Source organism: Enhydra lutris, unplaced genomic scaffold (assembly GCF_002288905.1).
Source record: "Enhydra lutris kenyoni isolate GAN:26980312 unplaced genomic scaffold, ASM228890v2 scaffoldscaffold1, whole genome shotgun sequence".
NCBI classification, from domain to species: Eukaryota; Metazoa; Chordata; class Mammalia; order Carnivora; family Mustelidae; genus Enhydra; species Enhydra lutris.
This window is the reverse complement of record NW_019154085.1, coordinates 55,839,994-55,853,162: the sequence shown is the minus strand read 5'-3', so window position 1 is coordinate 55,853,162 and position 13,169 is coordinate 55,839,994. Positions and strand designations below refer to the sequence as shown.

Below are 13,169 nucleotides of genomic sequence, written 5' to 3'. Positions count from 1 at the left end.
AACAGTTTAATTTGGAGAAAATCTGCCACCTCAAATAGCTAAAGGTATTTATGTGGAAAATTTTCCAAATGATTGACTTTACTGTGTTGCTATTTTCTTTCCCCATGAATATGTATTTGGCTTCCTCCCAGGAGTTTTTCTGCATCACTTCTCTTTAGGCAAAGAAAAGTTTCTATCCAGACTGGGAGAAGAAAGCAGCACCAAGAGTTTCCCCTTTTCAAGGGAATTATTATTTGAGTTTAAACCATAGCATCTGTATAAATGAATTTCGGTGTGTTGCCTGTTTGCTTAAGTTTTCCATGGCAAATCCTCAAGGTGGCCAGAGTAATCTTGATCATCACTTCGGAGGCAACACAGGTGTGATGGGCTGCGAGCTCCCGGCAGCTTCCCCCCCTCTCCTCCCCACGACAGCACCAGTCTTGCTGAAGGGGTTGTCTCTAGTCCCTCACCCACCTCCACCTCGTGGGCTCCACTAATTCTTCAGCCACCTCTCTTCTGACATCTCTTGCCAAGATCACCAATGACTCCCTCCTATTTCGTCCAGCGACCATCGGTGTTACATCAGAACTTGCTGTATCATTTGAGAGTGTTCATGTCATTTTCCTTCACTGCTTTGGCACCATTTCTCCCGTTCTTCTAGACAGTTTTCTCCTCTGTCCCTTTCCTAAATATTTCCTTGGCTATCTCTCCTAGACCTACTTTTCTTATTGCCCCACACTCTCTTCCTGATTGATACCATCTGCTCCATGGCTTGGATTCCATGCTGTTGATTAAGATCCCCCATCTCCGTCTTCAGCCCAGATCTGTGAAGGCTGGTCTATGTTCCAAATGAACCTATTTTCCTTCTTTTCCCTGTTTTTCTAAGTACCCAGATGTACTGAGGGACACCGTTGCTCATTGTGCAAGAAAGAAAGGTTAACTCCTTTCTCTATCTCTTCTGCTTTCCCATGAAATAAATTAAACATTCCAATTTATTCTATTTCCTACATAAATTTTAAGTCTGTGTCTTCTTCAGTATCTCCTCAATATCTACCTCCTACCATTCCCTAGGTTAGGAAAACATCAGCTTGCCTGTGGATACCGCTCTCTGGTCTTGGCTCTTTACAATCCATGTCCATATTACAGGAGAGGTCTTTCTGATCACCCCATTTCCCTAATCAAGGTTCCTCTTGGGTCTCCCTTGAATGCCCCCACTCTGCCAAGGTGCCTCTCCCAACTCCTATGACACATGGCCTCTCCAGAACTACCCCGCCCCCGCCCCTTATCAAAATTGCCTGGGTCTTTGTATCCTCACTAGTTTGTCAGTTCTGTGAGGACAGAGCATGCCTCCCATGTTGAAATTGTATCTCCAGTACCTGGCACAGTGGCTGATGCAGAACAGGTGCTCAGTAAACATTTGTTGAATGAGCAAGTGAGCCTCAGAGTAAACTGTGAGCCAGGCCTTTTCAGACACAGGTCCAAATGCCTGATTCTCGTTTGCAACTTCTTCCTCACTAGTCAAGCTCCCCTCACTGGAACAACTATTACTTTTTCACAGCAGACAAAACTCTGATGCAGACAAAGCAACCTATATATCCCAGAGGAAGAGAAACTTTTCAAAGGTTCTGAGGATTAGCATATGGTAATTATCAAATCCCAGGGTATCTTTTAATTGAACCTTCACAGTAGTTCCCTTAGCTTGTACTCAGTACATAAATTGAGTAGCACCTCATTAGGGAGGTTGTATCATGCCTTTAGTGAAAATGGGGAGAATGAGCAAGAGCTTCTCATGACGTGGAAGCCTTGGAGAAAGGGAGCAATGTGGTTTGTAGCTCCTTTAATCTGTGTATCTGACCACTGACTCCTGATATGGGAGATGAGGAGGACAGCCATGGCCGTCAGAGGAGTTTAGGATCTGCCTTCTAAATCCCACTGTAGGTTTTGTACTCTGAGAGTGTCTACTGCATGCTTCCCTCCTCTCCTCTCCTGTGCTGCTGCTGCTTTAATGTCAGCCTCAGGAGCAGCCTGATTTTAAAGATTTTTTCCTCCCCAGGAGCAAATCTTCCTGAAGGAACCAAGGGACTGCCAGACTCAGCCTGCCAGTACTTCTCTGGGCTTCTCTTTCATTCATTCACCCGGCTCAAATGACGCAGCTTCAGATGCCTTACTCTGTTCTAGCCACCTTGAACTCTTCCATTCAAAGGACTGTGACCAGTAAGGCAAGCAAGGTGCCCAGGGTGCAAAACTTAAAAGTTACCCAGTCTCAGATGCCAACCCAATGTTTGCGTGGGCCTGAGTGTGAGCGCCCTTCTTGACTCACCCTTGCCAGGGTGGTCTGCCAGGAAGGCCAGCCTGCCCTCCACTACCATGTCTCTCCAAATGCTAATCCTTGAGACCCAGCTCAGATGCTGCCTCCTCCCTGAAGCTCTTGCTGAAGCCTCCCAGTCCTTCCCACAACCTTGCAAATCTCAGCGGACCTTTTTTATACCTCTCTGAAGGCACTACGTACCTTGACTACTTCTTAGGCCTGTCTTTTTGTCTCTATATTAAATTACGAGTGTCTAAGAGCTGTCTTTTTCTCGATGTGCTTATAATATCTAGCACAGAGGAAGCATGCAGCAGGTATTCGTGTCAGTGAGGGGAGTGGAAAAATCAAGGGGAGAAGAGAGAAGAGGCTAATAGCAGGGGGGTGGGAGGGTCAGGGTCAGCGGGAGGTCTGGGGCCAGTCTGCCTGGGTTGGATCTCTGGATCTGCCACTTGCTGGGTGTGAGAACATGGGCAAGTTACATCACCAGTCTATACCTCCATTTCTTTGTCTTTAAAACGGGATCAACACTGGTACCCCAACATCAAGTTGTGGTGAAGTCTGAGCTAAAACACACAAAGCACTTAGCAACAGAGTTGATGTGTAGTGAACAGCTACCTCAGTAAACCTCAAGATCCAGAATTAAATAGGTCTAGTGAGGGTTCATCTGTGGAAAATGCAGGTATACGCACAAAAGGCAAAGCACATTTGTGACTGATGTCTTAAAGTTAAATCTAAACCATCAATAATGGAAGACAGAGGCAATGACCTCATGCTCCCTTGAGAACCCAAGTGTCTACATTTTTAGAAAAGACAAATCTCATTCCTAAAATTCAATAGAAGAGTGGCTTGAGCAAGAAGATGGGAAGGAGGCTGTCTAAAAAAGGCAGCAAAAGAGGGTCAAATGAGCTTGGAGGTATTGAAATGTTCTCTGGGTTAGTATCTGCTGATTTTAAGGAGAATAGAAACAATGCTAAGGGAAAAATTATGTTTTTGCTGCCATCTACAGTCAAAGTGCAATTTTTAAACTTAACACACACACACACACACACACACACACACACACACACACACATCCAAAAGGGCATTCTTGACAGAATGAGTGACAATATAGACAAAGTCTGGCTTAAGTTCCAGTAATTTGGCATATTATTACAGCATTTTATTTACTATTCTTTCTAAAAGTATGATGTTTAACTAGCACATAGCCTTTTTAACATCTCAAACTGTGGTAGAACTGCTCTTCAGAAAGCTGCTGGAATAAGCACTCAGGAGTGAGACTGTCATCTGCTGGGTTAGATTAGCTGCAGCTGTGATAGGCGACGGACAGTTTGAGAGTCAATACAATGATTTCAGCGATGAAAGAGATGGATTGGATTTTACCCTACGTTTTCCTAGCTCCTGATCTGCAGTTCTCTGGTTCTTAGAATTGCTGTAGCCTGCATTTTATACCAGTGTATTTGATTGTGTGGCTGTGAGAAATCAACCAGAAGCAAGTAAGAACAAATTCTGGCCATGATGTCACCTCGGACATGCCTCCTGCCCCTATGCTCCTGTCCATATAATTTCCACAATTATTATGATATTTTCCTCACGTCTTTCTGCCTTATTTTTAAAGGGTTAAATATAGACAAGAATTACTGGAAAAGCGTTTGATGGAGAAAAAAGAAGTGGCCCTTCGAGATGCTCATGAAGAAGAGGAGAGAGAGAGGCGTCTAGAAGCCCTTAGGAAACAGGTGTTTTTAATTTGGAAATTTTCATGGGTGGTTTCTGAGTGTCCTTCATAACATTATTAGTAGGCTTAGATCACAAACTCTGTGATATAAAATGTAACTTTTCCAAATTGGGACACTGGTCTTCACTCCTGGGAGCAATTAGGTTTATGTTGAACGATTTCCAGTTTCTTAGTGTATTAAAATAACTTTATCAGCATCTTTCAAAAAGCTCTCCCAAGATTTAAATGCATCCATATTACCTCTAGTTTAATAGCTGAAGAGTATCCATTTACAGAAGTGAAATTCTACATCTACCAGAAGGATTTTATGCTCTCAAAAAACCTGGGGGAGCTAGAGCAAGGTAATCCTCTTTGGGGTAGGAACCTCTGTTTAGAAATACCCTTTAGTTAGCAAACATGCAAAAAACCACTTTTTAAAAACTTCTGTGAGCTAATTAAAGCCTCCCATTGCTTTGCCTAGTGAAAATAGGCAAAAGTTTTTAAAGTAGAGAGGAGATCGCAAAAGCAGGAGTTTAAGAATTTGAGAAATGTGATAAAATAGTTTTACTTGGTAATTTTTCAGAGGTTTTGATCTGAAAATAATTAGCTCAAATCATAAGCTCCAAAGTCCATTGACACCATTTCCTGGCTGAGAGGAAATGACTATCTCATTTCCCTTCCATGTCGGTGGAGGAAACATGGAATCTTGAATAAGAACTTGGCCTCCAGTGTCCTTCAAACCTGGTACAACCTGGCTTGGTCCTTACTGGCAGAGGAAACTTGGATTTTTTACCTAACTTCCCTAAACTTCCTTTCCTCCTCTGAAAGATGGGACTAAATAGTACCTGCCCATAGGTTTGCAGTAATGTGTGTTCATATTTTCTTTTAAAGATTTTATTTATTTATTTGACACACAGAGAGAGATCACAAGCAGGCAGAGAGGCAGGCAGAGAGAGAGAGGGAAGCAGGCTCCCTGCTGAGCAGAGAGCCCGATGCGGGACTCGATCCTAGGACCCTGAGATCATGACCTGAGCTGAAGGCAGAGGCTTAACCCACTGAGCCACCCAGGTGCCCAATGTGTGTTCATATTTTAAAATTAATACTAAGTATAAAGCCCTCTTCTAAATGTTCTTAGGTTTTATCTCAATCTCTACAGCAACCCCATGATGTATGTGTTATTTCTATTTTATAGCAATATTCCTGTTTTATAGAAGAGGAAACTGAGGAGGCATAGGTTCCCCAAAGTCACACAGCTAGTAACTGTCAGACTGGATTCAAACTGAGGAGGTCTAGTTAAATGGCATAGTTTAGGGGAAGTGTTAATGCATACAACTATTATATCATCTTCCTTGATAAAATAGTTGACAGAAATAAATTCAAAGCATAGGAACCTAAGACCTGTCATCCTAGATTCAACAAACGTTAAATTACTCTATCATTAGCAAATAATTACATTCCTGGGGACAAAACTTTAATGTCACTATTTCTAAACACATTCTTGTTCACAATATAACTTTGATAACTACGGAGTCCATATAATTAGAATTCTTCCCATCTGTGAACTCTTTGAAAGAGGAAATATCCGTGCCCATTACCTGTAATCAGTGTTTAGAACTATAGTATAAGACATTTTGGCTAGGAAACCTATAATAATTAAAGTACGTTCAACTCAGTTATGTCATTACGGTTTCTAAATGGCATTAAAAATGCCATTTTCTTAATGCTAATTCTTGACTTTAGGAATTAACAGGCAGGTGTTACTAATGGTGCATATAATTTACAAAATTAGTGGCTTCTTTTCATTAGGATACAGGTTTGAATGATTTCAATTATCATAAAGGACAAGGGCATTTATGTTAAAATGACTATACAGTTTTTCAGTAGGAGGGAAAACAATGGTTTACAACAATCTTTGGAACTCTAGTTACTTACACAATGGCATTCACCCATCTTGCCCAATGATGCCAACACAACTCAACTTAACCCATTAATAATATATTCTAGATTGAGCTTGATCGGATTAAACTTCCTAGATAGCTCCATGGGGTTGTTACCATGGCCATATGCTGCTAGTGGTTAAAAGTCAATGTTTTTTACTTTTGGTTACTTTTAGGGTAGTTCAGTATGTAGGTTTTCTAGGCTTGATTTCCTCTTAGTACCAGAAATATAAATTTTTATCTAAATTTAATCGTAACTGTAATTATTCAATCAGCAGCAAACAATATATTTCATGGCCTTTTAACATATTTTTTTTTTTTTATTTGTCAGAGAGAGAGGGAGAGAGAGCTAGCACAGGCAGACAGAATGGCAGGCAGAGGCAGAGGGAGAAGCAGGCTCCCCGCCAAGCAAGGAGCCCGATGTGGGAATCGATCCCAGGACGCTGGGATCATGACCTGAGCCGAAGGCAGCTGCTTAACCAACTGAGCCACCCAGGCGTCCCCATATTTTGTTTTTAAACCATTAACTCCTTCATGGATTTCTAGGACTGGCCTGGTTTAATATTCTGTCTGCCCTTCCTTAGGTTTTATCTTCCTTAAAGTTAGGAAATTTTATTAGACATTAAACATTAATAGTAGTGTTCCCCAGAAGTAGTTAGCTTATATCTTAATCCAAGTAGCTGTGCCTTTTCTTCTTTTAGGTTGCTATTGTCGCTCAGTTTGATCCCGTTAGAATGATGTCAGATACAACGGCATCGAAAGCAAGGATGGGTATTGGAATTGAAGAAGAATTTATTCTTCAAAAGCCACTCTTTACATTGAATACATACAATGAATACCAGGTAATTATGGGAATTAGCATGATTGATGCAAAAGCCATGACGGTAAGATTTATGGAAGTGTGTGTTTTGGGTTTCAGATTATTTTCAATATTTACATTTGAATGCCACATGGATTAACGTAATTTTTACTGCTAAATGATAACACACAATCACTGCCCAATTCGTAATGTTATAAAATAGTTGATAGGTGACCGTGGAATAGTTTATCTGAACATATGAATCTGTCACTGAAAATTATTTTTTATTTTTTATTTTTAAAAATATTTTATTTATTTATTTGTCAGAGAGATAGAGAGAGTACAGGAAGGCAGAGTAGCAGGCAGAGGCAGAGGGAGAAGCAGTCTCCCCACGGAGCAAGGAGCCCGATGTGGGACTCGATCCCAGGACCCTGGGACACGACCTGAGCTGAAGGCAGCCGCTTAATCGACTTGAGCCACCCAGGCATCCCGAAAATTATTTTTTAAATTTACATTTTTATGTTAAAAATTATTTTTAAAACTTGTAAACTTTAAAGTTGTGTTAATATTGTATTTTGTTTAAATGTTTCTCTATCATTTGGAATTTGTTTAAAATCATAATATAAGTCCTATTAAAGTAACAGCTGATGATACTGATAGGATAAAGCAGAGGGGAGCTTTCAGAAATGAAAATGAAGATAATACATCAGAGCTAGTGATAAAAGAAATCATTTTCTGTGGAAAAATATTAAGGTGTATTTAACCATTTCCAGGAACTTCTGACTCCTTTTAGTCTGTTACCAAGAAAGAATCTTAAAAAGTCTTTTGGGGGGCACCTGGGTGGCTCAGTGGGTTAAAGCCTCTGCCTTCAGCTCAGGTCATGATCCCGGGGTCCTGGGATCGAGCCCTGCATCCGGCTCTCTGCTGAGCGGGGAGCCTGCTTCCTCCTCTCTCTCTGCCTGCCTCTCTGCTTCCATGTGGTCTCTGTCTGTCAAATAAATAAATAAATAAATATTTTTTAAAAAAAGTCTTCTTGGATGGATGGATGGAAAGCAGGAGGGAAGACAGATGAATGAATGGATATCACTGAAATTAAGGGAGAAAGTAGTTCCCCCTAGTTTATTAATTTTACAAATCTAAAGAGCGCAGCTCAATATTTAATTATTTAAAAAGTAAGAAACTGCATCCATTCACCCACTGGCAAATAAATTGAGTGTGCCTCTTTGTGAACAATTCATTTATTAATTGGACAAATATTTATGGAACATACAGTGTCTCTGGCATTGTGGAGTTGCCAGGGCTGCATTCCAAACAGGATGGACTTGTTCTCTTGGAGGAAGCGAGCAGGGTAGCTGGGTTGGGAGGGAAAGTAGCCTGTGTGGCAGTATTGCCCCTGGGGTGAGACTACCTCCATGGTGGAGGTCTAAGGGCTGCAGGGGTAAGCAGACCATGGACATGCATGGACACGCTGACTAGGGAAGTCAAAGTGTCAAAGAAGAAACTAATCTGCATCTTAGGCGAGGATTCTTAGCAGCAGTAACAAAATTTACTCTAGGTGATTTAAACTAAAAACAAACAAACAAAAATACGTTGGGAGGAGGGGTAGGGTAAAAAGAAAGGGATTTATTATAAGGACGTAAGTGTGTCTCCAGAAGCCAAAGCAGGGAGGGCAGCCGGGGTTGGCAGAGAATTGGTCAGAAACTGGAAAACTTTCAGGTACCTGGGCTGAGGCAATTAAGGGTTTCACCAAGCAGAGGAGGGCAGAAAGGGGCCCTCACTGGCGTGTCTTCATTGTAAAGTAAGCGGCAAGGGTGGGTGCTGGGAGATGAGACTGGAAACCTAGATTACGGTCGGGATGAAAAGTATAGAAGCTCTAGCTTGCTAAGACATTATCTTGTGAGCACAGGGGAGACTCAAAAGCAGGTGAATTATATAATCAGATATGTGTTAGCAACATGTCCTGGATAGAAAATTGGTGGGTTTAGGGGTCAGACCCTTTTCAGATGGCGGAGGCCTCATCAACACGGGACGGAGGGGCATGAATGGCTTTGTCTGAGAGGAGGGAGTCATGATACCAAGCTCGGTAGCAAGTGATACTGAGGAGAGCCTGCATTTTGGATTCAAATCCACGTCCGCTATTTACTGGCTATGTGAACTTGTTTAAGCTATTAACATCTTTATGTCTTGTTTACTTCATTTGTAAAATAATAATCTGTAAGGTTCTTGTGAGGATTAGGATAATAAATGTCAATTGCCTAGGATATTGCCCGGCACCTAGAAGTAATTCAGTAAATTATAATCATTAGTTGTGGCTGCCATTAACCATATAAGAATACAGAAGTAAAAACAGACTTAGGGAGAAAGAGAATGTGTTTTGTTCCTGTCATGTCTAGGGTGAAGATGTCTAGAACATATTTACGAGAAACTGATTGGCTGCTTCTGGGGAGGTGAATTGGGGGAAATGACGGTCAGCTTTTGAGAGAGATCTCCATTTCACTTCGTCTATTTTAAAAATAGAATAATGAGACATTTTAAACCTCACAAACCAGAAGCTGAGAAGACAGGTGAATCCAGGAGATAATTAGGGAGCATACAGGTGGAGCCTGAATCCATGGATGTGGATGAGGGGGACCACGGAGACTGTATCCAGAAGAGACGCTGGGTGGAAGGATCAACTACGTTGCTTCTCAGACACAAAATCTCTGTATTTTTGACTTGCATGCACCATTGTCTCTCATTTCCGTCCCTCTTTAGTTGCCAGAATCTCTTGATTCTTCCCTTCATCGTGTTTTCGACAGTTCTTTCTTCTTGCTGCCAGCCAAGTTTAGGCACTTAGTACTTCATGGGTAGAGCACTGTAGCAGACTGCTGCTACTCCATTGTTCTACCCGAACCGCCCTGGTCCCAAATTGACCTATTTCACCTCTAAATTTGCATGTGCCTTCCTTTCCTGCTCTGTTTTCCTCCCCACTCTGCTTTGTAGAGGAATAGGGTGGACATCACAGTTAGCTCAAGTGCTGTTGCTTACTTGAGGTCATCCTAGTCTCACCTGCATGAGGAAATGCACCTCTGTGTTCTTCTACTCTTGGAACATCAGTCACATGGGCCACGCGAGTTGCAGTTATCTGTATACATTCTTATTACCCCTGTTAGCTCAAGAGCTTCTTCAAGGAGGGGCTGCTTTCAACAGCTTATTATCCCATCCTCTAGGGGAACTTCAAGTCCATGTAAAATGCCTCATTAGCTAAAATCCATATGTGGCTACCTTATCATAGCAAGCAGTGTCTGTTGACATTTAATGTTCATAGAAGAAGGGGAAGAGGAAGAAGGCCCAATCAGCTATAAATGAAAATAGAAATTGAGCTACTCATATTTCAATTCCCACTTAGAATCACATTGGTGGAAACATTTTCTAATCCTGCTTGAAATAGAAATCCAGCCTTGGAAGGAGAGTTTGATTGATTTTGTTGTTGTTGTTATTAAAGTAGGGGCCATGTGTTTAAACATAATTTACATATTGCTGAATGATGGGGAAATTGATGTTTAAAGAACAGTGTATAAGGTTGTGGTTTAGATTTATTTTAAATGATGATTGTCTTTATTTTCTAATTCTAGCTATCAATAATGAATCAGTGAATAGTACTGAAAGTAAGCTTTTTTCACCCCATTTTTAAATAATTTCAATGTGGTTTTTTTTGACTAATTTGGCATGATATTCCCTATACCTTATGTTGGAAACGAGGGATACACTGGAAAATAATCATACTAAGAAGATTTGGACATTTCCTTTTCTTCTCTTTTTCTTTCTTTTAATTTAATTTGTGTGTGTTACTTTTCTTTTTTAAAAAGATTTACTTATTTATTTTAGAGAGAGAGAGAGAGAGAGAGCACGAATGAGCCCAAGTAGGGAGAGGGGCAGAGGTAGAGGAAGAGGGAGAGAGAATCCACAAGCAGACTCCCCAACTTGGGGCTCTATCCCAAGACCCTGAGATCATGACCTGAGCCAAAATAAAGAGTTTCCCACTTAACCAACCAAACAACTCAGGTGCCCCTGGACATTTCCAGTAAAAAACAAACAAAACCCAACAGAATATAGTCACTGTATATACCAAGTTTATAGTCATCTACCCAGAAAAAAAGTTAAACAGCTTGAGGAAATGTGAAACAAAATAATAAAATGTAATTTAGTTCAATGAATTGCTACTTATTTAAATGTATTTTATTTCTACAGATAATTTCTGACCCTAGACTCCGTTTTGAGTTAGCACTTCGAGAAGCTGGACTTCATAAAACATTTTATGCCAAAGAGATATTACCAAAAATCAGTCCTCAAAAACCTCCAAGAAAGGACATGGAGTCTACTGTATTTAAAATATAGTTCATCTGCAAATCCTATTATATGTAAGCAAGATTTTTCTTTGAAAACATTTATATGGATAACAATTACTACTTTTTAAAAATTTTTAAATATCAAACATAGAAATCAAAGCATTAATTAAAACAACTTTGTCTTTTATGACTCTCAGAATTTCATGCACTATTTCCCATATCTTTGTTATGTCTAATAGTACTAAATTCAACAAGACTGTGAAACATAATTATGACACATATGATACATGTTTTATCATTTAGTAAATTGCATATTGGAGATTGCATTATCCCATGAAAAAAGCTCAAAATAACTATTTGCAAGAATTATAATTTATGTTGCTACTACCTGCTAAAGTTTATTTCTGCTTGTTATTTCAGAATTTGGCTTTTTAATTATGGAAACTCCATTATCATTAATACTTCTATTATTTCTTGATTATTATAAGAGGAGACTCAACCTTTCTCTAAATTTAGAAACCAATTTGGTATACCATGTTTACTGCAAACCAATTATCCGAACAATTTCATTTTGCAAATTAGTCTGTAAAAATAAGTTAGAAATTAGAAACAGCATTTCAAGCACGGGAATATCTGTTTTGGCTTGGGAAAAAAATGTATTTGTGTGGTTGTTTGGAAGGAGTATTTTAAAATTTATAATTTAAAAGCTATCAAAAATTCCAAATTATCTATGTAAGATCTAGGAAGTATTATAGATAAGGAGCATTTTTTAAAGAAGATTTATTCATTTTTAGAGAGAGAATCTCAAGCAGACTCTCCATTGAGAACAGAGCCCACTGCAAGGCTTGATCCCACAACCCTCAGATCATAACGTGAGCCTAAATCAAGAGATTATGCTGAGTGAAATAAGTCAAGCAAAGAGAGTCAATTATCATATGGTTTCACTTACTTGTGGAGCATAAGGAATAACACAGAAGACATTGGGAGATGGAGAGGAGAAATGAGTTGGAGGAAATCGGAGGAGGAGACAAACCATGGGAGACTGTGGACTCTGAGAAACAAACTGAGGGTTTTGGAGGTGGGAGTTGGGTGAGCCTGGTGGTGGGTATTAAGGAGGGCACGTATTGCATGGAGCACTGGGTATGGTGCATAAACAATGAATTTTGGAACACTGAAATAAAATAAAATAAAATTTAAAAAAGAATAATGTAAAATATCATTAATAACTGTAAATGCTTCCACGTCAGAATTAAAATATTTTGGATACACTGGGTTAAATGAAAGTATGAAAATTCAAAAAAAAAGAAAAAAAAAAGAGTCGGCCAATCAACTGACTGAGCTACCCAGGTGCCCCAGGTAGGAAACATTTCAAATAAAACTCAAGCATGGGGTGCCTGGGTGGCTCAGTTGGTTAAGCGTCTGCCTTCAGCCTAGGTCATGATCTCGAGGTCCTTGAATTGAGCCCCAAGTTGGGCTCTCTGCTCAGTGGGGAGTATGTTTCTCCCTCTCCCTCTGTTCCTCCTAACCCCTCCCCACCTGTGTGTTCTTTCTTTCTCTTTCAAATAAATAAAATCTTAAAAAAAAAAAAAAAAAAACCTTAAGCATATATTTCTTACTATTTAAAAAAATTGATTATTTAATCAGAATAGCAAGTTTGTGTTTTTGGAAGTTGCCATTATTACTGTTAGGAAGACTTCCTCCCCCCCCTTCAAGCTCTTTTCCTCTCCATTGCAACTCCCTGCCATTTCCTAGGCACCTCTAGCTCAGGGGTTGCAGTTACTGGAATAACGTAAAAAAAGAGAAGGTCCAGTCTGACCGGTGGAATATTTGGCTTCATGAGTATTCCAACATGATGGGAATAAATAATGTAGCAAACCCAGCTCATTAGAATAAACCTTCACTGAAAAGTCTATTGGCAAAATCCCTTATCTCTATCCACAATTCATTGTAATGCCCTCCCAGTTCAGCCTTTTGCATCATCACATCTCTTAATAAGAAGAGGAAAAGGAATCCTTAACAAGACTCAGGGCTGTGAACATTGGCAACTCTCTTGAGAAGGTCTCCCATGGTCACAGTGTTCCTTCATGGGCCCTCAATTTACTTGACA

At 40.0% G+C, this 13,169-nt stretch overlaps 1 protein-coding gene across 1 annotated transcript in view; it reads left to right on the top strand.

Moving 5' to 3' along the window:
* The window catches only part of LOC111145087 (coiled-coil domain containing 148), a 179,183-nt gene extending 168,072 nt beyond the window's left edge, over positions 1-11,111 (top strand). Inside the window, exons 12-14 of the mRNA XM_022499720.1 lie at positions 3,903-4,020; positions 6,637-6,777; positions 10,965-11,111. Of these exons, the coding sequence (XP_022355428.1) occupies positions 3,903-4,020; positions 6,637-6,777; positions 10,965-11,111 (406 nt within the window). The remainder of the gene's footprint in view (positions 1-3,902; positions 4,021-6,636; positions 6,778-10,964) is intronic.
* The last annotated feature ends 2,058 nt before the right edge of the window (positions 11,112-13,169 follow it).